The 23,696-nt window shown below is 39.6% G+C and overlaps 1 protein-coding gene across 1 annotated transcript in view; it reads right to left on the bottom strand.

Moving 5' to 3' along the window:
- The window catches only part of FSIP1 (fibrous sheath interacting protein 1), a 146,522-nt gene extending 122,826 nt beyond the window's left edge, over nt 1-23,696 (bottom strand). The window contains exons 1-7 of the mRNA XM_087814872.1: nt 23,571-23,696; nt 20,375-20,507; nt 16,520-16,700; nt 13,146-13,300; nt 11,793-11,886; nt 11,411-11,413; nt 766-864 (exon numbers count right to left, since the gene is read on the bottom strand). Of these exons, the coding sequence (XP_087670998.1) occupies nt 766-864; nt 11,411-11,413; nt 11,793-11,886; nt 13,146-13,300; nt 16,520-16,700; nt 20,375-20,500 (658 nt within the window). The 5' untranslated portion in view covers nt 20,501-20,507; nt 23,571-23,696. The remainder of the gene's footprint in view (nt 1-765; nt 865-11,410; nt 11,414-11,792; nt 11,887-13,145; nt 13,301-16,519; nt 16,701-20,374; nt 20,508-23,570) is intronic.

Here is a 23,696-nt window from a genome sequence, read left to right as displayed (position 1 = left end):
AGTTACTTTTTTGGTGAGTGGCTCCCTTAGATATAAAATGTATAATTTTTTCTATAATCCAAGTTGTAAATAGTCTTTTAAGTATGAGGTTTATTCTTTCAGTTGAAGTTTCATATACTCTTAAACAATATATTAAAATAACTCAAATTAAACACATCCATGTCTATAAGAGTTTCTTTAAAATATACTTTTAATAAACTGTAGGAGGAAACACTGGATTGTCTGGTCTGAAGTGTCTCACTAGAAATATCCTCCTCTCCTCCCCATCTGGTGGTGATCCATGGTAGAAGCTGCCATGTTCCTACAGAGACCCAGCCCATGCTGGGTTGGAGGAGTTGGTTTAAGCAGAGGTGGGCACCTAATCCAAGATGGATCAGTTGATCTCTAAGATTTTGGAATAGAGTCACTCTCAATGACTACCCACAAAATATGCTCTTGGGAATCGAAGAGGCTACCACCAGGATTCTTTCCATAAATATTCTTTTTTGCTTAAGCTAGGTTTTCATTACTTTCAGCCAGCTTTCCTTTAACTCTTTTTATATAAAAGTTCAAACATCCCAAAGTAGAAAGAATGGTATATTGAATTCCCAACAACTAACTGCAACAACGATTAACAAAGACCAATCTTGTTTCATCTAGAACCTTACCTACTTCCACCCACCTCCTGATTAAATCACATCAAATCATTTCATCTGTAAAGATTTCTGTACACAGCTAGTATTTTTTTGTAACAATATGCAAAAAATCATACAAATTCAAACATACCTTGATTGACACACTGTATATGGTTTTCATAGTCTTCTGGAGGGACCTGAGTATGAAACACTGAGATACAGGTGTCTTCACGCTCATAGTGAGAAGGATCTATTGATTTTTAAAAATCACTTGTTTAATACACACAAATAAATAAGGAATTGTGTACATGAACAGTTTACAGAAAAATATAAGATCTAATATTCTCTACAATAGTCCTCAATCCCCTCTACACGCACATTTTTTAAGATAATGTCACTTCCAGGTGGAAACGATAATCACTTTTGTACACATGAGCCACTGAAACAAACAATAGAAATCAAGGTAGTCAAACAGCATTTCCCTAAAACTTCTGTGCACAGAAAATGTACAAGGGCGTGCTAAAATATCACAGTAACTCCCAGAGATAATGCAGCCAAACTCCAACATTCATAATACAGAGGTCACCCACACTGAGTAACTTTGTGTTTTTATTTCTTATTTTAGATCACCAAGGTGAAGGCCTCAAATATATGGTCAGTCATTAAGGTAGAAGAGTGTGTGCCCAGCTGGCGTGGCTCAGCAGTTGAGCATCAACCTATGATCCAGGAGACTAGGGTTCGACTCCCAGGCAGGGCACACGCCCGGGTTGCATTTTGGGCTCAATCCCCAGCAGGGGGGTGCAGGTGGCAGCCAATCAACGACTCTCTCATCACTGATGTTTCTATCACTCTCTCCCTCCCCCTTCTTCACTCTGAAATCAATAAAAACATATTTTAAAAATAAAAATAAAAAGATAGAAGAGTGTGTTTGAAAGAAAAAACCTAAGAGACTCTTAGCTTTATCCTTTTGTGATGTTTTTTATATAACAGCTTTACTGAGATATTCATATACCATATAATTCACTCATTTAAAATATGAAATTCAGTGGGTTTTAATATATTCAAAGACTGTGTGATTTAGTCTCTTGGGCTAATACCTGTAAAGAAATTAGGACATTGTGTTTTTCAGCTCTTTTTGTTTTAATGTAATTTATGTTCTCCTCTTACCTAATTTAGACACTATATTTGCAAGAAACTGCTAACATAAGTCAGTAGCCCCTTTTTTAAGTCTCTCTCTCTCTATGCCTTAACATGATAGAATCTGCCAGGTTGTGGCACAGAAATGTTTTTGCTTCATAAAACACAAATCTTGAAGATATTATAGGATCCACCACTTACTTCTGAAGCAAACCTCTGGCTCAAGCGCCCCTGAGATGACGCAGGCAAAAGGAGCAGGCAGAAGGCACATTCACCCCAACACACAAACAGCACCAAATTCCACACGTACAATTTTGGATAATAAAAACAAATTCACCAATTTGAATTCCCTAATTTGCAATCATGATAATATTGTATCACTGGGATTGCATTACAACTTTAATCCTTGTACAATCTTTGATGAGTTATTCTATCAAATCGGTGGTATAGGCCTTGGGGGGAAAGGGGTAAGCCATTCAAAAGACAAAAAAGTTTCAAATTATTTTCAAACTTTAATTTTTTTGTATATACCTCTTAATTAGTTCATTTTTCTATTACAGTTTGCATTCAACACTATTTTGTATTAGCTTCAGGTGTACAGCACAGCAGATAGATATTCATATAGGTGACAAAATAATCCCTCCAATAATTCAAGTGTCAACCTGGCCCCATACGTAGTTATTACAATATTGTCAACTATATTCCCTATGCTGTACCTTACAGCCCCAGGCCTATTCTGTAACCACCAATTAGCACTTCTTGATCTCATCACCTATTTCACCCCACCCCCCAATATCCCTCCCCTTTCACCTCCATCAGTTTGTTTTCTGTATCTATAAGTCTGTTTCAATTTTGTCAAACTTTAATTTTTTGGCAACCACTATTATTAAGAGTCTTAAATATTCATTAAAGCACGCTCAGCAAGTCAGCAATTTGGCAACATTATATTATAGGCTTAAGTTACTTCCTATACTTGAAGTGTCAATATATTTATTCTTGATCCCATAATTACTTTTTAATAGCAGTTTTGCTCAATTATACAATAAAGCACCTATAAAAACACAAAAATATAAAACCTTGCAACACTAAACACTTTAAACCTTGGGGCTTCTTGTAGGCTGAAATTATTATTCTTGTGCCTGTGACTCTTAACCCACAGTCTCGGTGATATCCCTGCCTCAGACAGAAGGTGGTAGGGCAGCCAACAAGGCTCGGAGCTCAGCTTTGGATTTAAAAGTCAACAGTTTTGAAAGTCAAGCATTCAGTGCAGGAGTTTAACTCCTTGAGAAGACAAAAAAAGCATTTTCTGAATTCCAAAAGTCCCCCTTTAGAAAGTTCTTCCAGTCAGAGGAAGAAAGAAAGAAGGAAGAGGGAAGAGGGAAGAGGGAAGGGGGAAGGGGGAAGGGGGAAGGGGGAAGGGGGAAGGGGGAAGGGGGAAGGGGGAAGGGGGAAGGGGGAAGGGGGAAGGGGGAAGGGGGAAGGGGGAAGGGGGAAGGGGGAAGGGGGAAGGGGGAAGGGGGAAGGGGGAAGGGGGAAGGGGGAAGAGGGAAGAGGGAAGAGGGAAGAGGGAAGAGGGAAGAGGGAAGAGGGAAGAGGGAAGAGGGAAGAGGGAAGAGGGAAGAGGGAAGAGGGAAGAGGGAAGGGGAAGGGGAAGGGGAAGGGGAAGGGGAAGGGAAGGGAAGGGAAGGGAAGGGAAGGGAAGGGAAGGGAAGGGAAGGGAAGGGAAGGGAAGGGAAGGGAAGGGAAGGGAAGGGAAGGGAAGGGAAGGGAAGGGAAGGGAAGGGGGGGATCTTAATTAATGTAGAAGATTGATGGATTTAGAAAATAATCTGGAAACCATCATAATAATAACCAATTCAGGTAAAAAGCACCGATGCATGATAAAACCAGCGGGTGGAGGTTTGAAGAACAGCAGGATAATAGTCTCGGAGTTCTCCTCACATGACAACCCACGCAGCACAAAAGGAAAAACAGTAACTTTACAGTGGAGAAGTCTGCAGACAGTGATCGAAGTGAATGTCACCAGTAATGGGACAGTCAGCACCACACCGTGTGCTTCCTGATACGACCCTTTGAGAAGGACACAGTATCCAGTCTATGGGATTCCTGTGGAAACGTGCATAACCCGAACCAAACAGGGTGGCAACAAACACAGCCCGGCCTGAGGAGCAGCCTGCGACACAGGGGCCTGCAGGCCTCAAAAGCGTCAGCGCCAGGAAACACAAAGGATACCTAGAGAGGGTGACAGCTAAATGCAATACGTGACCTTTTCTATGAAGGATATTAGTGGGACAACTGGCAAAATATGAATAAAACCTATAGATAGGATAAGAGTATTATATCAATGTTAATTTCCTGATGTGTGTGTGTGTGTGTGTGTGTGTGTGTGTACAGAGAGAGAAAGGATGTGGTAAAATGTTAACACTTAGAGAAAGAATCGGGGTTAAGGGTATTTGAGAATTTTTTGTACTTGTTTGGAGACTTTAGGTCTCAAATTACATCAAAATAAAAAGTTAATAGGAAAATTTTTTACATTCCTCTCCTCACTACAAACATTTATCTGGAAAAAAGAATCTCTTCAGAGATCAAGAGCCAGAGCTTGAAGGACCGTGCACCATTTTTAACAAGTCTTGAAAGAGAAAGACTGAGGATATAATTTGTTTGCTGCCACCCAGGGAAGAAATGAAAGCCCACCCCAGGCAACAGGGAAGGACCTAAAAGAGGGGACAAATTTAGAGTAGATGAAAGTGACAAGTGACACAAGTGTGAGGCTGCTTGCTGCCTGGCACACAGCCCCGCAGAGGTGAAACCCTGGAGCTGGACAGAGATTCCCAAAGACAATGTGGAAACCCCGAGCAGCGTGGGCGCTGCCTCACTGCACACCTGGAGCTCTGGGAGCAGACTCCTCACACAGTGCTCAACCTGCCCACGGCAGCTGCAAAGCCGCAACAGCAGTGTGCCATGTTTAAAGGAAGACAGGGCCTGAAATAGTCACTCTCTCATTTACACAACACACACACACACCCCACACAATTCCCCATGGCTGGCCTGTGGCATGGGGGAGATTCAGAACTTCTCAGTCGAGCCTGTGAACTAGAAGAAGCCCTCCCCCCCCACCACCATTATGCCAACCAAAATGCACACGTCCAAATGACCCTACCACTGAGAACCACTCTATTAGACTATAAAGAAAATTTAAATGAATTCAAAATATCAAAACAATGACCACAATATTATAAATTTCTACATTAGCTTTTAAACTACAGGGTTTATAAAAAATTCTGAGAACAAAGAAAAGCACCATCATTTCCTAATTAACTCTTAGATCAATGAGGAAATAAGGGTGCAGTAACAACTTATAAAGAATAAGGGCAACATACCAAAGAATAAAGTATAGAGATAAAGCTATATTCAGGAACAAATTCACAGCAGTGATGCTTTTATTATTTTGGGCTGAGCTGTATCCTCCCAAAGTTGATGTGTCGTAGCCCTAACCCCAGTGTGGCTGTACTTCAAGGCGGGGCCTTTAAGGAAGGCGTTAGGTGGGGTCCTAATCTGATAGAACCAGTATAGGTATCATAAGAGGAAAACACACCAGAGATATCTTCACCCCTCCCCCACCCCTTCTGCAAAAAAAAAAAAAAAAGCCATATAAAGACACAGTGAGAAAGTGGCTATCTGCAAGCCAGGAAGAAAGACATCACCAAAACACAAACTTTCCAGCACCTTAACCTTGGTCGTCTAGCCTCCAGGCTGTGAGAAAATAAATTTCTGTAAGCAACCCAGGCTACAGTATTTTTTTATGGCAACCCTAGCAGACTAAGATACATATTTGGAGAGAAAATATAATGAGCTTACCTAAGTTAATGGAAAAAGCTAGAGAAACCAATTTAAAAACAAGTTCAAGAAAAGAAATAATAGAGCCACATTTAGCAAAGAAATTCAAAACTAGTTCTTAAAGGTACAAAAAGAAAAATCTGCAAGTATAATTTTAAAAAGAGAAAACACTCATTGTAATCAAGATAGCATGGTGCCGGTGAAAGAACAGATAGACAGGTCACTGAAATAGAATAGAGGGTTCAGAAATAGACCCTCAAAATTGTAGTCAACCAATGTTTAACAACAGAGCAAAGAAAACCTCTTCAACAAATGGTGCTGGAACAATTGGATGTCCATAGGCAAAAAAAAGAACCTAGACACAGACTTTCCACTTTTCACAAAAATCAGCTCAAACTGGATTATAAACTTAAATGTAAAATGCAAAACTATAAAACATCTAAAATAAAATATAGGAGAAAAATCTATGTGACCTTGGGTGTGGTAATGAGTTTTTATATCCAATACCAAAAGCATGCATGATCCATGAAATTAAAAATTGATAAGTTGAACTTTATTAAAAATTTAAAACTTCTACTCTGCAAAGACACAGAGAACCAAACTACAAGCCACAGGCTGGGACAAAATATTTACAAAACATATATCTGATAAAACACTTGTATCCAAAATACACAAAGACCTCTTAAAACTCAACAATAAGAAAAAGAAATCAAATTTTAAAAATAGGCAAAAGATAGGAACAGACAACTCACTAAAGAAAATATACAGATGACAAATAAGCATCTGAAAAAATATTTGACATCATATCATTAGGGAAATACAAATTAAAACAAAATGAGATATCACTATATACCCAATTAAAATGACTAAAATCCCAAAAAACTGACAATACCAATCGCTGGAAAGAATGCAGAACAACAGGAATTCTAATTCTTCGCTGGCAGGAATGGAAAATAATATAGCCAACTTTGAACACAGGTGGTTTCTTACAAAGTTAAACAGTCTTATCACATGATGCAGCAATCCCGTTCCTAGATATTTAACCTAAATAAACTGAAAATTTGTGCCTACACAAAAACCTGCACACAAATGTTTAAAGAGCTTTTACTTATAATCACAAGAACCTGGGAGCAATCAAGGTCTCTTTCAACAGGTGAAGAGATAAACCATGGCATAGAATGAAATGTCATCCTGCAGCAAAAAGAACACTAGTGATCAAGCCACAAAAACACATGGATGAATTTTAAGTGTATATTGCTAAGTGAAAAAAAAACTGTCTGTAAAGGCCGCATACCGCATGATTCCAATTACATAATATTTGGAAAAGGCAAAACTAAAGACAGTAAAAAGACCAGTGTTGGCTATGGGCTTTGGGAAGAAGGGGGGTTAGGTAGAAATTCACACGGGGGGTCTTTAGGGTGGCAAAGCTGTTCTGTATGATACTGTAATGGTGGTTACATGACACCACATTTTCAAAAACCTGTAACCTCACAGCACTAAGAGTGAACCTTAACGTGTGCAAATTTTCAAAAAATTATTTAGGATGTCATAGAATCCCAGATGGAATACAGAATGTTCAAAACAACCTAACTGCATTACAGACATAGGAAACAATTTCACTGAGCGGAGGAAAACCATGCTCGCCTTGAGTAACTTCGGAAAGAGTGGAGAAAGACTAAAGGCAGCAGAAACTGCGCTTGAGCATTGCGCTCCAGTTGATTAAGTTGGGTGCTACGAGGGTACAGGTCAACAACTCTGATATCACTACGCATGTGCGGTGGAACTGAACAATTAAGTAAATAGATGCCAGTGGTGAGAGCCAGATTTCTCACTGTTGGAGTGAAGGTTACAGAAGAGCACGGGGAAAGGCTAGAACAATCCATGTGGTAATAAAGCCGGAGACATCAGTATAAACTCACTTTTATCTTAATATAGATACAGATGATTACACATAGAAATATTTATAGATACGTGTATAACAGGTTAATATACACATAAATGTTTCCTTTCTCAGAGGGCCCAGAATCGACAACTCCCCAGCAGCACCAAGCACACCTAACATCCAAATCTTGGCTTCTAGGAGTCTCTAATCAGACGAGCCAGGGTTCCTTGGGGAAAGTGGCCAAATCCAGGACTCAGGTAGGATATAGAGCAGATGAGTCTGGGCATCTTGTAATGCCAGAAAGTAAGAAAGTGCTCAGAGATCACAACAAAACAAAGCTCACCGTGATGGAGCTATGTCAAAGGGACACAAGGGTCACTGAAAGAGCTCCCCAATGGCCAAAGCTGGAAAAAATTGAGCAACAAAATAAATAAAGTGCTATCGGATCTTAATACAAAGTATACAACAAATATCCGCGAGTCTATGCTGATGTAAATAAATAAGCAGGGAGAACAGACAAGTCTCCCTTGCAGAATAAATTAAAATAATGTATGTAAATACTCTGCCTCAAGGAGGTGAAGCTCAACTCCCTACTCCTTAAGTATGGTCTGCGCGTAGTTGCTGCCTTCCGAAGAGGATACTATGGAAACGGGGTAAGAACAGAGGAACTTCACACGGAGAATTCTGACAAACGTGTCCTCAGCCAGCTGATCAAAGTTAAGGTCGACTCTGTTATGTCGATAGGATGATGTGATGTCACGGAAAGGCACTTTCACTCTGGTCTCCCAAGAACACACGACCCTAGTCACATCGTGAGAAAACCATGACTTCAATCCCAATTGCTGAAAATTCTACAAAATACCTGACGGGCGCTCCTCAAAGCTGCCACGGTCATCAAAAACAAGGAAAGTCTGAGAAAGTGCTACGGGGAGCCTGAGGCGACATGGGGACTAAAGGAAATGTGGCATCCTGGGTGGGGTCCTGGAACAGAAAAAGGGCGTTAGGTAAAAGCTAAATGTCTGAATAAAGTATAGACTTTAGTTAATAATGTGTCCATACTGGTTCATTATTTGTGACTAACGTACCATACTAAAGTTAATAATAGGGAAAATTAGTTGCAGGTATATGGAAAATCTCTGTACTATCTTCAAAATTTTTCTGTAAATCTAAAATTATGCTAAAAAGGTTAATTTAAAAACCATCTAGATTAAGTAGAAGGAAAACATTAACAAAGTTAGAAATAAGAAATGGGACATATAAACAATAAAAAAAATTATTAGTTAAAAATACTATGGTATCAGAAATTTTATGTTAGTAAAAATTAAAACCTCAGTGAAATAGATACTTTAAAACCCCAGTGACATGGCTCTATTGCCAAAATTGACTCCAGAAGACTAGTAAACTGAAATACAATAGTAAATATGAAAGAATCTGAAAAAAGTCAGAGAATTGTCTCCAAAGAATTATTTGAACCAGATGGTTTTTCCAGTGAAATCTTTCAGATTTTTAGGGAACAGATAATCCCATGTCATATAAACTATTTTAAAGCAGAGAAAATGAACAGCCATGCCCCGTTCATTTTATAAGTTAACATAGCCTAACAAATCATACACACATATGTTCGCCCCAATCCCACCCAACCCCCAACACCACAATATACATGCAGGTGGGGGACACCATCGCTCTCTCGCTCCCTCGCTCGCTCGCTCTCTCTCTCTCTCTCTCTCTCTCTCTCTCTCGCACACATACACACACACACACACACAGCTTATGTCACTTATAAATGTGGTTGAGCAACCCCCCTGCATCCTGGTCAGGACACCTGCTTGGGTTGCAGGCTCGATCCCCAGTAGGGGGCGTGCAGGAGGCAGCCAAACAATGTTTCTATCTCTTTTTCCCTCTCCCTTCCTCTCTCTCTAAAAATTAAATATATATATATTTTTTTAAGTATCTTGTAAAATCAATGACCTTTTAAAAAAAGAGTTTTGATTTTCACAACATTCTCTAGAAAAACTTAAAAGTGATCTCTCAAAAATGGGGTGGGATAGACTTTTTAAAGGTTACCAAAATCTCTAGCAAGTATAATATTGTCTACTTCAAAATCTCAGTAAACTTGAGGCTATTAACTCTGGGTTATAAAATCAAAATGTGGTAAAAATCAGTTTATCGTGGCTTTCATCTTTCTCTTGGAGTGAAGGCCTCACTTGTGTTCAGAACCTATAAATAAAGCTAAATAACAACTCAACAACAATTATCTCTTTTTTTTTTTTTCTATTGGTTATTTGTGATGTGAGAAGGGGACTGGGATGTATTTTGTGCTCTAAGGGCCTGGAAAACAGGTTGGAAGTTGCCATTCTGACACCAGTCTGAAGTCTGTCAAGTTACTCCTAAATAAAAGGTTAAGGAAATGACTGGGAGAAAGAAAGAATAATACTCACCCTAAGAATTTACCCTGTTTTTAAAGGGAAAAAATAAGAATAAAAGTAGAAAGTAGGTTTCGGTATGTTTGTACATGTGTGCCTAAAGTTCAAGTCCAAATACATCTGGCTGTAACATCTTCAAGAGATTTTTAAATAAAGTAGTACGTATTTTAACTAGATGCTGCCATCTACTGGACAATTTGTAAGGGCTTTGTGCTTTCCTGGTAACAAAGAAAGCACGTTCATGGAGGAAAAAAGGGGAAAAGATTTCTGTTTTCATAATAAGCCTTATAGGGACATTTTACTTTAAAACTTATGGCTGTATATATGCTTGACCAAAACAATTTTTTATTAATTTTTGATATTTTATATGTTTAATTAAAAGAGGTAACCGAAGTTCAGTAAAAAACATGGGAAAGAAACTAATCTCTGAATGAAACAGACATAGGAAGTTTCACATCACTTTATAATATGCTGCTATGTTCTAACAGTAGGGATACAAGACTTTAAAAAAGCTTTGCTATGTGGTCAAACTTGGCTCCTGCATTTCTATTCATTTCCTTCATACTCTGCTAATAATACTCTTAAACCAAAGATTGCAAAGCTTTGTCTTCTGGAATAAGGTAATAATTATGTTATGTAAAATATTTTTAATTATGCAATTAGGCTAATAATGTAGTCTGAAGTAAATACTCTCTCTTTTGGTTTTAAAGATTTTTTTAATTAGATATATTACTGCTAAATACATACCTATAATATAAAGAGCCAGCAGGAAATTTCATTAAGGAATTTGACTTCTATAAAAGACCAGTCATCAAAAAATATATACATATATTCTAATTAAATCTGAATAAACGGGGCCATGCTCCCTCTGAAGTCTCTGGAAAAGGATCCTTCCTTGCCTCCCCCTAGCTCTGCTGGCTTCAGAATCCGTAGTGCTCCTCGGCGGTAGCTACACTATTCTAGTCTCTACCTCTATGTTCACAAGGCCTTCCTCCCTGTGTCGTTGTTTCTCTGTGTCTCTCTCAGTCTTCTCTTCTTACAAGGGCACTAATTATTGGATTTAGAGCCCACTCTCATTTAGTATGACCTCATCTTAACTAATTACATATGCAGAGATCCTATTTCCAAATAAGGTCACATCCTGAGGTTTCAAGTGGACATGAATTTTGGAGGGACACTACTGAGCTCCCTAGAGGCGGCAACTGGCCAGCATCATTCTCTCTCTGCATGGAGACAGACCCAGGAAGCTTCTGAGCTCCCAGTGCTGGGCCTGGAAAGGAACAAGCCTGAAGGAATTTCATCCACGTCAAAGCTCAGGCTAAAGAGTCGCAGTCGCCTGGATCAGGTTCTTGGGACTCGAAAACGTTAGACACCCATTTTGTAAAAGATCAATGGATTCCAGGGTTCTCTGGGAAATCAGAGGCCCCTGCTTGGAGCCAGTCTAATGCCCAAGCAACACTAGATGACCACTTATGTGATGTAGGTTAAAGGATTTCGAAAGTCCTGCCAAAAAATACCAACTGCTTCCCAATCCCTAAAACTGCCCCCAGTATCTAACTAGGCTAACTAGGTTACGTGATCCCACAACAGTTCTGTGTAAGAAGGAAACTAAGGAGGGAAAGGAAAAGAAAGCTGCAGAAGGGAGAAATCACAAACACCCATGCACTGGGTGTCTAGAGGTATCTGTTACATACAGAGAGTAAAGGCAAAGACAGGCTTTGTCTAATTCCCAATTTTTCACTGCCTTGGCCCCCCACCTTTGAGCAGATATAAGCCCTTAAAAACTCTGCAACATACCTCAGCCCAAGGTAGTTTCATATAATCCACCTAATGTGGCCACTTCCTCTAAAGAAGAGTTAAATGACTGATAAAGATAAAGGTGAATCACTTTTTACTCACCAACAGTTTGTTCTGATACAGCAGTCAAAGCTAGAAACTTCTTTGTATTTTCCATTTCCTCCTTACTTGGCAAAGCCTCACTATTTTTTGCAGACTAATGAAAGAGAAATGAAAGTTTAAATATGAGGAAAAAAAGCAACATTGATATTTTGTTAAATTTCAACATGGTTTCCAATCATGTACATACAAACAAGACAACTCGGGTCATTTTTATTCCTTTAATTAGGAAATCTATTAATGTTTCCTGTCCCCACAAAATTCTGTCCACAAGTATTCCCAAATAGAGTCTGAGCATATGTCTGCCATTATATCATAATTACCTTGCTTAAAGTTTCTTAAGTTTCTGTTTAATATTTCTTTAACTAATGAGTAACCTAAAAGTACACTGTCAAATTACAATTTCAGACATTTCAAGATCACTATGGTATTTTATTATGTTTCCAGTTATAATTCTTGTTTCCAAGCAAGTAAACTTTGCTTTGAGACTCAACAGGAGTAAGTTATAGGCTAATTTTTTTTTCTGTTAACAAATTACTTCTCTAGTTTAAAGCACTGCATTTCGTATGTTGCTTTCTTTCCATCCCAGTGGTGTTCCTGGGAACCTTGTAAAAATATAGCCAAATTACCTTATTATATTAATTCATATTATCATCTTGGAAATTTCCTCCAAAGTCAGGCAATTGATCAAGGAGGAATTCATCAAAAACAACCACTTATTTCAATGTTCCTTACCTTACAGTGCTCTCCTTTGAGGGGCAAAGTTCAAGTGTGAGCCAATAGCTATACATCAAGTCAGTGCCAGTCTCTGGTCAACATCCACCCCTCAACACTACAGAGAATAAGAGGCCCAAGAAGGCCAAGGCAAGTTCACTGCGCAAGAAATACTGAGACACAAGCAAGTAGAGCCCGGTCCCAGACCTCAAGCATGTCACAGCTTCCCCGGGAGATCTTGACCAGCTCATGAGACAATGAGCTCCCCCACTTCATGGTCACAGGCGTTTACTCAAATAATAATGAGAAACGGGAGGTTAGATTTTTGTATATTTGTATATTTATCTCCAAAATGTAAGCTTGCTGAAGAAAAAGCAGACATGCACCCTTAATGAAAGTGGGCATCACAGCCCTTTCTATTCCAGAAGCGGAGGCGCCCCAGCCCGACGCTGGTGAGAGGCCCGCTGGGCTGCGGGTGGGGAATGAGGACACTGCCAGTGCGGTGCCAGTGCGGTGCCAGTGCGGCGCCCACCCCCACAAAATGGGTCAGTAAAGGCGGGCCACGTTCACCACCGCCACGGTGCGCGGCTCGGCGCAGGGGGATCACTTCTTACCTGTCAGCACGTGGGCACCGGGTCTTACCTTGAGGTCTTCCCACAGCTTGATTCTCATTTCTAGGCCTTGCTTCTTAACTTCTTTTTCTCTGTTTTGTCTCTTCACCAGCACTTTATCAAGCCTGTTCATTTTCTGAATAGCATCTTGAAGTTGAGAATCTAATTCTTTTAATTTGGGTTCATCTATATTGTAGGAATAAAGTGGGAATAAGCTGGAAGTTTAGCCAACTGCAAAGCTTTGTTTTGTTTCGTTTTTACTCTTTCTTCTTTCGTTCAACAAATGTTTATAGTTGACGGTAATAAGTAACATTGGGGTCAAGTATCTTGATTTACAAGGTGCTTTCACATATATATTATTTTATATCATTATCTAACAACCCTGTGAAATAGACATACATCTCTATTTTACAGTTGAGATAACTGGGTCCCTTTAAATAGCTAATAAATGATAGCATTGAACCCAGAAGTGGGTCTTGCATGATTTAAAATCCCATATTCTTTCTCCTTTGTTCTGCTGTATGTTCTGTACTCATGACTAACAAATACGGCGTAAGGCTAAAGCTGCTTCAGACTAACTGAAAGGGAAGGCATGCACACAGTCGCTACAGTAAAATGGAGCATGTCATGAGCGACACAAAACAGCTCCCACGTATGGAAACAAATCCAGAAAAGTATTCCACGTAACCCAGACACCTTTTATCCATGCCACTCCTGCTTGTTCTATTTTCTTGAAGTACCTAAAAATGTTCTTGAGTTGTGGATAATTGGTAGTAACTTATTTGAAATTAGGGACTCTATAGAACTTCCATCGTTCAGGTTTTAACTTACATTTAATGATGTTAATAATAGCAGCTAACATTTGCAGACTTACCTGACAGGCACAGTGTCAAGTGCTTTATTTACATGCATTATCTCATTTAATCTTCGCCATAACCCCGTCAGGTGGTATCATTATTGTCCCCGTTTTACGAATTTGTGACCTGAGGCTACTTTGTAACTGAGTTACATACATATCCAAGATGACTTAACTACACATAGCGGAGTCAGCTTCCACCCAGATCTGTCTGACTCCAGAGCCAAAGCTCTTCACCAGCAGGCGATACTTCCTCTGTAAGCTCTGGTGAAAGATGATAATCTGGCAGTAAGCATAAGTGCTCAAATACTAAAGTCTCAGCTACCCTAGTTTAGATAATTAGACATGGCATATTATATTATACTAAGAAAGGCCAAATTTGTGACTTTTGAAAATCCAAAGAGTCCAATGATGTCCTTTTTAAGGAAAATAAAATATTTTTAAAGGGAATAAGCTTATTCAAAAAGAATACTGAACCTATTAAGGAGGCTCTGCAAATCTTAATGCTTACATACTTCAAATGCAACAGCCTCTAGTTCTAATTCCCAACTGCAAATCCTAGCATTCGCAGGCTCCATATAGGACAGGCATTTTGAAGTAACTCATGCACGACTGAAACAATATCAACAAATACAATGTAAACTGGGTGATAGCTAATCTCAACTACAATACCTTGTTTCCTGAGAGCTGTAAACCTGAATCACCTGGCCTTACTTTTAGAGTTAATCTCATTCCAAACATGTTCTAAATCAGCAATTTTCACAGTTTATGAATCTCAGCTTCCCTTTACAGCCTTAAAAATTACTCAGAACCCAAAGTAGCTTTTGTTTATTTGAGTTCTATTGTTGATAATTACAATATTAGATATCAAAACTGAAAAATATTGTAAATATTTATTTTAAAATGATAAACATGTTATTACTAATTATATGTTAACAGAAATATAACATTTTTTAACAAAAACTAAACTATATTTTCCCCGAAAAATACTGAGAATAGCATTGTTTTAATTTTTGAATATCTGGATTAATAGAAGACAGCTGAGTTCTCATATTTGCTTCTAACATCAATCTCTAGCAATCTGTTATTTTAGTTAAAGTATATGAAGAAAAGTTGGCCTCACACAGACATATAGTAGGAAAGAAGAAGAGAAGTTTAATAGCCTTTTCAGATAATGGTAAATATTCTTCTTTGGCATTATATCAAAATTCAACAAAGGGTGGTCTCTAAAAGGTTAGTTGTAATGCAAAATCTGTAACCACATTAGTGAGCTTTTTGTACTTGTTCCATTAAAATCCATGGATCTATCTTTCATGTCCAATGCATTGGTCATTCGGAAAACAGTGGTTCACTAAATTATGTAGATCTTCAAATGCTGACACATTTCAGTACACAATAGCAAAGAAATCACCTTGTTAATATGGCCATCAATTTTTATCAGAAAAGTCTAAGTATTGGGAAACTGTCAAGCTCCCATGGACATACATTAAGTTTTCCAAAATTCTAATTTTCACTTGAAAGTTCAAATTTTGTCATTGACCAAAAATATTGTCAGTTGTCTTCCTTGAGGCAACAGGCTCATTTCATTTTTTAAAAAGTGAATGCCAAATACCCAGTCTGAAGATAACAGTTTTTCTGTTGGTCATTCTTTCAAGAAAAAATGGTGTTGCATTTAAAAAGTGGCCACTTCAGCTCTTGACTTAAACTACCACACAAATACTTTTCCTCAACATGACCTTTATGGTTTGGTATATTGTAGAATTATTTTACACGTGCCTCCCATTCTACCACACAGGATATTAAAAAGATGTGTATCCAAAGATCAAGATTTAATAAAATTATTAATTTTATTGCTCCAAAGACATTCTTGCGTGACACTGGCTATTTCTTTTTTCCGCCTGTGCCTGGTCATGAGGAATACAGTGACTAATAGTACAGTCTGATGCCATTGCCTTGGTTCATGCTAAAGCACCAGCAATTACTTTTGCACCAGCAGTGTAAATTGTGGACAAGAAAGCAAAGAGATTATCTCAGTATTATGATAAACTATATTACTAATATATTATGTAGGTATTATGATGAAAGTGGTTTTTACTTTGCAGAGACCCCCAGAGCTCTGCAGACCACATTTTGAGAAGTGCTGTTCTAATTCACTGTGACCAGTATTAATTTAATAACCATGAAAATGGGAGTCTTTTAAAATCCAAACATTACTAAGATCAAATGGGATCATCCCTAAAAAAGTATTTATAAATTACAGGATACATTTTATTGTGCAATTTTAGTCATCAAAAAGATCAACAACTTGTGTAATAAAATGTAGAAATACTTCCCACTTGATTCATGTAAAATGACAACAACAATTTTATTAAATGACGTATCTTATTATTTTCTAAGTATACTTAAGGACTCAATATTCTCCTAAATAATAACTTATGATTGTTTATTCACAAAAAATAACTCATTTTTTAATTATTTCTACTTAGCTGATAAAAAACATATCTAATTCTAATATTTACATCTGTAATTATCATTAGCCAATCACCCACCTGAACATTTAGAGACGATCTGATGTTGAACCAAGTTCAAATCTTCATGTGACCCCTCTTCAGCCAGTCCTATATTCTCAGAGTTTTCCCCTTTATCATCATTACTGTCTCCACTTTCCTCTGTATTACTACTTTCTGAGTGGCGCTCTTTATCAGAGTTCAACTTGATTGCAGTGTCAATCTAAAAATGATTTCCAATGAAACATTTTTCAAAAATAATGTATTGTTTTAAGTTTCTGGACTGTTTTAGATGATGGAAATATATGTGGGGACACACATACACTAGCATTAAAGTATTCTAGGAATGTAACACCTTTTAATAAAATGTAATTTAACTACACAATTAAATGTAATAACAATCTGCACCAAAGAACTATGCGCCATTCTCTAGCAATTTCTAGCAATACTGGAGAAAAGTCAGGAATCGCTCCTGAAGAGAAGGGCTCGCTGCCAGGCTCCGGTGATGAGCCACGACAGGCCCTGCTCCCGGAGCTTACGCTCGGCGGAGAGTCAAGGCCTAGAGCTGTGCCGCCCAGGCCACCGCGATCGCCGCACGCGGCCACTGAACGGTTGAAAAGTGAACAGTCTGAACTGAGATGTGCTTCTACTGTGATTCTTCAAGTCAGAACCATGTACTTTGGTGATTATTTTTATGCTAGTCACAGTTTTTCTATTTCATTATGTTTTTTCTTTCCATTTTACACAAGTTCATTCTGAGTGGTGCAGCTGTGTTTTCCTGAGAGAGAACAAGAAAAGACATCCATGGCTGAGTCAGGAGAAAACAGGGACCACAGGGCACATGGCAGTGAGAGTCACAGTGGAAATGAACACAGCCCAAGGGACAGTCGCAACCTTGGGGGTAGAGAGCCAGCCACTTTTTCTTTTTAATCCTTACCTGAAGACATGCTTAGAGAGAGGAAGGGGGGGAGGGAGGGAGAGAGAGAGACAGAGAGAGAAACATCGATCACCTGCCTTCTATATGCTCCCTCCCTGAGGGCCATCAAACCCACAACCCAGGTATGTGCCCTGACCGGGAATCAAACCAGCAACCCTTGATGCACGATGCAGGGACTGCGCGGACGACACTCAACCAACGGAGCCACTCTAGCAGCCAGGGCGAGAGAGGCAGCCGCTTCTGAGAGGAGTACCTCTTCTCTCCCAGCGGAAGAATTGTCTGCTCCAGCCCTTCAGGGCTCGGTCCTTGGAGGGTTTTATGTTCTCGCTGCACCCACATGACCAGTCTCCCCTATTGTAATCTGTGCCCCTTGTGAATCTCCAAGGCAGAGGATTCGTGGGCCTGAGAACTAAAGTGCCAGGGATACAGGGCTGCAGAAGCATCTCTGTTCGCCTGAACTGGTACATAAATCCCAGAGGAACTGAGCTGAGTCAGTGGTATAATAATTACAGCCACCATTTATTGATGAATTACTATTGGCCTTGTCCTGTGCCAAGTACTTTATACATACTGGCTCCTTCACTCCACACAATGACCCTGTGGTAAAGGCACTGCTACCCAATGTAACAGATCCAGCACAGAATGAAACTAGTGGAGGCCCAACTTAGAAGCAAACAAAATAATCCCTACTTTATGTAGTCTCAGACATGTTAAAGAGGGTTCCCTGTTCAAAAACATACTTCTGGCCCAGCCGGGCGTGGCTCAGCGGTTGAGCATTGACCTAGGATCCAGGGGATCGGGGTTCGATTCCCAGTCAGGGCGCATGCCCGGGTTGCAGGATGCAGCCAATCAATGACTCTCTCATCGTTGATGTTTCTCTCTCTCTCTCCCTCTCCCTTCCTCTCTCTGAAATCAATAAAGGTATATTTAGGAAAAAAAAATACTTCTGTCAAAGGCCAGGTAAAACCTGAAATTCCATAATATCCAGTAAATCCTTCAAGCTATATAGTTCTGTGAAAATGCTGAAAATGCTAGGAGAGGTCACTTGTCAGTCATTTATATCACGGCATAAATGAAGTGAGCCAACCATACCCTGAGGTGGGCTTTTATATAGAGGAATATAGAATATACAAAAGATAACTAGGTATTAGCAATATACTCGGATACACAAAGGCTCTTTCGCATGTATCACCCCATATGGTTCTAACTCTTAGACTGGGCAGGAAGTAATAAGGTAAAAAGATGAAACTGAAGAACAAAAGGCAGACTTTCCCATTTCTCAGTGTTACCCGTAGTTCCCCACCCACCTCTCCCAGCCTGTTCCCTGCCGCTCGCCTCTCTGTCCCTAACCCTCCTGCTCGTCTATCCTGCCTCCTGTACGTATGATTTTCTTTTCTTCTTCATTCTCAAAGCCACAGTCCACCTCCATGTTTCATTGCTCCATGACCCCCACTCCGTACCTGCATGTTAGTCCCAGGAAAGGTAAATACCCTGTAAAAACCTTCCTAACAATTATATTCCCTACCTGAAAGATGTAGGATTTTTAAATGAATTACAACTATAGACTCTTTTTAAAAAAAATTTGTAAGCAACAGTAAACCAAACATTTTAGAATGAGAAATCTATTATTACTAAAACAATTTCATTAAAAATCTAGCACTTTAAACTTATTTTCTGCCATACAGAAAATTTGGGTAAGATATCAATAAAAGCCAAATTTGAACAATAAAACTAATCAAAATTCCAGGATTTACTATTCAGACAATATATAAGGTTTCACAGACACTGAATCATTTGCAGTCAGCAGCCAGCATGCAGCACATCTGTGGCTTTCTTCCCCAGCCTAAGACAAACTTTACTTATTTTTCATGAACTTGATTAACACAAATCACAATTTTTAGGAGGCTTTCCTTTTGCTATAATTATCAAAGTCCTTGTTGACTAATAAATATGCTAGGGTTTGAACTATAGCTTATGGGTTCAAATAAAATCTTAACTTGAAGTGATCGCTGATGTTTTTCTTTTAAATAAGTCTTGAACAAAGTAATAGAAACCTATGCATTAAAATCTGTGTGTCAATATTATGAAGTTGCTGCTTTATAAAAAAAAATCATGACTCGGGACTATATAAGCAGAAATACTAATTCTAGGCTATCTAAATTTTGTCAGGTCTTTGTATATTATCCTACCTACCTCAAGAGGGGAAATCTTCATTCTAAATTTACTGAACACTAATTTCGTGAATACTTACTATGAGCCACATTTTATGCTGAATGCTAGGAATGACATAGAAAGGACTGACCAACTGAGTTAAAGAATTTAAAGCAGCCCTGGACGGGTGGCTCAGTTGGTTGGAGCGTCATCCATACACCACAAGGTAATGCGTTTGATTCCCGGTCGGGGCAAGTACGGGAGGCAGCCGAGCAATGCTTCTCTCTCACGTCGATGCTTCTTTCTCTCTCCTTTTCTCTCCCTCCCTCTTTCTCTCCTCCTCCTCTCTCTGAAATCAATAGAAACATGTCCTCAGGTGAGGATTTAAAAAAAGAATTGAAACCAATAGCCCAAGAGTACAATATTGAATACTTACTAGGTGCTAGTCACTGTTGTAAGAACTTTAAATATTTTATCTCATTTTACCCTTATGAGGTTTGAACAGATGAGAAAACTGGCACAGAGAGTCAAAGTAAGTTTCCCAAAATCACATAAAGTGTGGTCAGTAGAACCCAATTTGAACCTGTGACCCCAGATTTAAAATAAATTTTAAAAAAGAGGAGGAAAGGGAGATAAAGGAAAAAGTGTCTTATGTAAGATGATCTATAGTAAAATCTAAGAAAGCTATGAGTGCTCCCAGCACACCCTCTAAAAAGGAACCTTAAAATGGGATGCCAACAACAACCTTGGTTTATCAATGGCTAGAAGTCAGGAGAAAGGGTTTAAACCATTTATAAACAGTAGAGTACCTTGAAGAAGACTGGCTCTGGTGAGAGCACCTCCAAAGAAGCCGTTGAACATCTGCTCCCAGAACGTGCTCTTGAATTTGAGGCTGGTTTTGAAATTCCATCCAAGTTCCCCTTTATAATATCCATTGATATCCTGAAACAAAAATTTTAAAGCAAGTTATGACGTGTATTAAAGTGTTTCATTGGTGTTAATATGCAATTCAGAGCCTTTGTTATAAGGATTATATTGCTACCAAAGTCACACTACCCTAATTTCATGACAAGACATCTGTGTCTGTGGATCATTAAATCTTATGTCACTGTAGATGGAAAACATTCTGTAAAGGATGTTAGCTTCTGAAAGTGGCTAAAAAAGAATGCAGAAGTGAATGCAATCTTGATGGCTTCCTGTGCCTCCAAGAAACATGTTCTGTGTCCTTGAGTTGAGAATACACTCGTGGAGCACCACACCTCTCAACCAAGACTTCATGCTTTGTCAGGATGACTGGCTAAAGCCTCTGCCTCCTGGTTTTGCCTTCCCTACTCCAGCCTCCTGCCCAGTCTTCCCTCTCAGCTCTGATTTCTCCTCTCCTCTTTGGTGCCACATTTTCATGGAGCACCTACCTCCAGGTCACTGTTCTTTTTCTATCAACCCTCCCCTTTTAAGACCCATGATGCTACTTCTGCCCTCTGATCAACAGAGAACAACACCTACTCTCTCTACTAGGGGAAAATTTTCATTATCTGGCTATACATTGCCAATCTCTTTAACTATTTTTCGTGTGACACCATCCACAGGCTTCTTACCACTCTGGCTGCTCTAGTCCCAGTGCTGCTTTCTGAAGGAAGAAATATTAGGCAGGGTGGTTTAAACTAGTGGGAGAACTTGGGTATCGTGGGCACATTGATCCTTCCAAACTATGCCACTGATCAGGAATGGTCCAGATTTGTTCGGGAATGTACAGATATCATACATGCTGGATTAAATGGAAGAAATAGGGAGAATTCCAGATTTTGCTTTCTCAATACTTAGCTTTATATGTGAATGGATATCTTCCAACAAATCCTTTCCTAAATTCCTATATAAATTATGAACTAAACCACTCCTCTCATAACAGAATGAAGAAAAGGCAATTGCATCTGTCTCAGCACATGTAACAATGTCCTTTTCTTACCCTACAAAATGACTCATCTTTCTCTGTTTTTTTTAAACAGCACAGGCAGAGTTCAGGGAAGTTTTTGGACACAGGAGGAAGCACAAACATAAACCACCTGATGCTTCTCCAAGGCTCACAGAGGGATAACATGATTGGGCCTCCAACTATTCAGTGTGCCAAAGCTGATGCTTAAGGGACCAGCAGGTCAACAGTTTCCATCTCAGCAAATGAAAAAGGCATTGATCTCAACGTTATTCAACTCTGAAAAAGGGTCCTGACTCACTCAGGAAGGCACTGACATTATTATGTGGATGACGGATCGCCCTGGCCCATCATGTCACAATCAAAAAGCATAAGGCACCAAAAGGCCAGATGTCTCATAAATGGCCTACGCAGCTTGTCAGGGAGACTTATTGCAGCTCACAGAAGGAGCAGTGAGATGGAAGCATGTGCAGAGCCAGTAGAATACATGGCAGTAAACAGGCCCAGGGAATCGTCAGTGACAGAGATCAGCTAAAAGGCTCCAGAAATCTTCCAATTTGCTTTACAAATAGGTCTATTCTATTATTTTTGCTTCTGAAAATAATAAATTAAACAAAATACAGTTCCGAGGGTGAGTAGGGGTGTAAATGACAATCTTTTAATTTGGCCATACAGAAAAAAGTATGGACAAAGGGCATTGAATTCGTGTCTTATTGATGTATTTGTGTGTTTAAGAAGAAACCTCAATAGCCGCATAAAAGTGCCACAAGAAAAATGAAGCACTGTACAAAAAAGAAAGCAATCAAATGACAAAATTGGGGAGTAACTGGAACTGTCATATATTGGTTGTGAGAATGCAAAATGGGGCAGCCGTGTTACAGAGCTGCTTGGCATTTTCTTAAAAAGCTAAGCATACACTTACCATATGATTCCACAATCTCATTCCTAGATATTTACCCAAGAAATAAAAACATATATTCACACAGAAACCTGCACATGAATGTTTATAGCAGCTTCATTAACAATTGCCAAAAAACTGGAAACAAACCAAATGTCCCTCAACTAGGGAATAAGCAAACTGTGGTACATCCATACAAAGGAATACTACTCAGCAGTACAAGGGGACAAACAACTGATACAAAACACGGAAGAATCTCAGCTGCACTATACTAAATTGAAAGAAACCAGGTTCAAAAGACTCCACAGTGTTTGCCCAATTGTAGGACATTCTGAAATACACAAAACTATAGGAGAAATGGTTGCCAGGGCTGAGGGCAGGGAGGGGTTAACTACAAAAGAGTAGTAAGGGATTTGGGGAAAATTGTTCTGTGTCTTGGTTGTTGTTGCAATTATGTTTGTCAAAGCTCATTGAACTGCACTGCACATTAAAAGGGTGGATTTTACCATGTAGAAAGCATACCTCAATTTTAAGTTAACCTCTTTTACAAGTCTTTGTCTTGTTATATTTATACATCCAGAAGATAAATGAGAATTGCTTAAAGAACATTTGCATTTCAAATTCTGGTAGTCTGCGAAAGTGTTCTCCAAAAACACCTTTCCAAATCACACTACTACCGACAAGGTGCGATGAGATGGAAGTCTGGTTCCCCACACTGAACTGGGTCGATCTGGTTAACAGCAAAGCTTTGTTCATCTTTGTCAGCCCGGTGTGAAAAAGCACCTGGAGTTTGACTTACATCGCTTTCATTACGAGAAACGTGGAGCCTCTCGTTAAATGTTTGCTGGCCACCTTGTATTCTCATTTTTGTCGTTGAAATGCCTATTTGCACCTTTTGCCACTTACGGTCTATTTTAAAAAGCCAGTGATTGATTTTCAATATAAACTCGAGGATGTTGGTGAGACTCCAGGCCCCTCCACCGCACCGGGACCGTCCCGCCCCCCACTGGCCCTGCCCTGCTCCGCTCCGCGCCTAACAGCCCGCCTCTGGGCGCAGCAGCCTGCAGCACGCCGCTCCGCCCCCTCATTGGCTTGTCGCTCTCTCATTGGCTTGTCGTCGCTCACTCATTGGCTTGTCGCTCACTCATTGGCTAGTCGCGGGTACCGAGCCGGCTCTTACCAGTGCGGCTCCTCACCTGCCGGGAGGAACCTCCAGGAACTAGCCGCCAGTCGTCAGAGCTTTGAGGGCTCAGAAGCGCACCGCTGACGCTCGCACCGTCACCCACTGTCCCCCACAGAGGAGGGG

The sequence above is a fragment of the Miniopterus natalensis genome, chromosome 1 (genome assembly GCF_054644295.1).
Source record: "Miniopterus natalensis isolate mMinNat1 chromosome 1, mMinNat1.hap1, whole genome shotgun sequence".
Lineage (NCBI taxonomy): Eukaryota > Metazoa > Chordata > Mammalia > Chiroptera > Miniopteridae > Miniopterus > Miniopterus natalensis.
The sequence above is the reverse complement of the archived record's forward strand: the minus strand, read 5'-3'. Positions and strand labels throughout refer to the sequence as shown.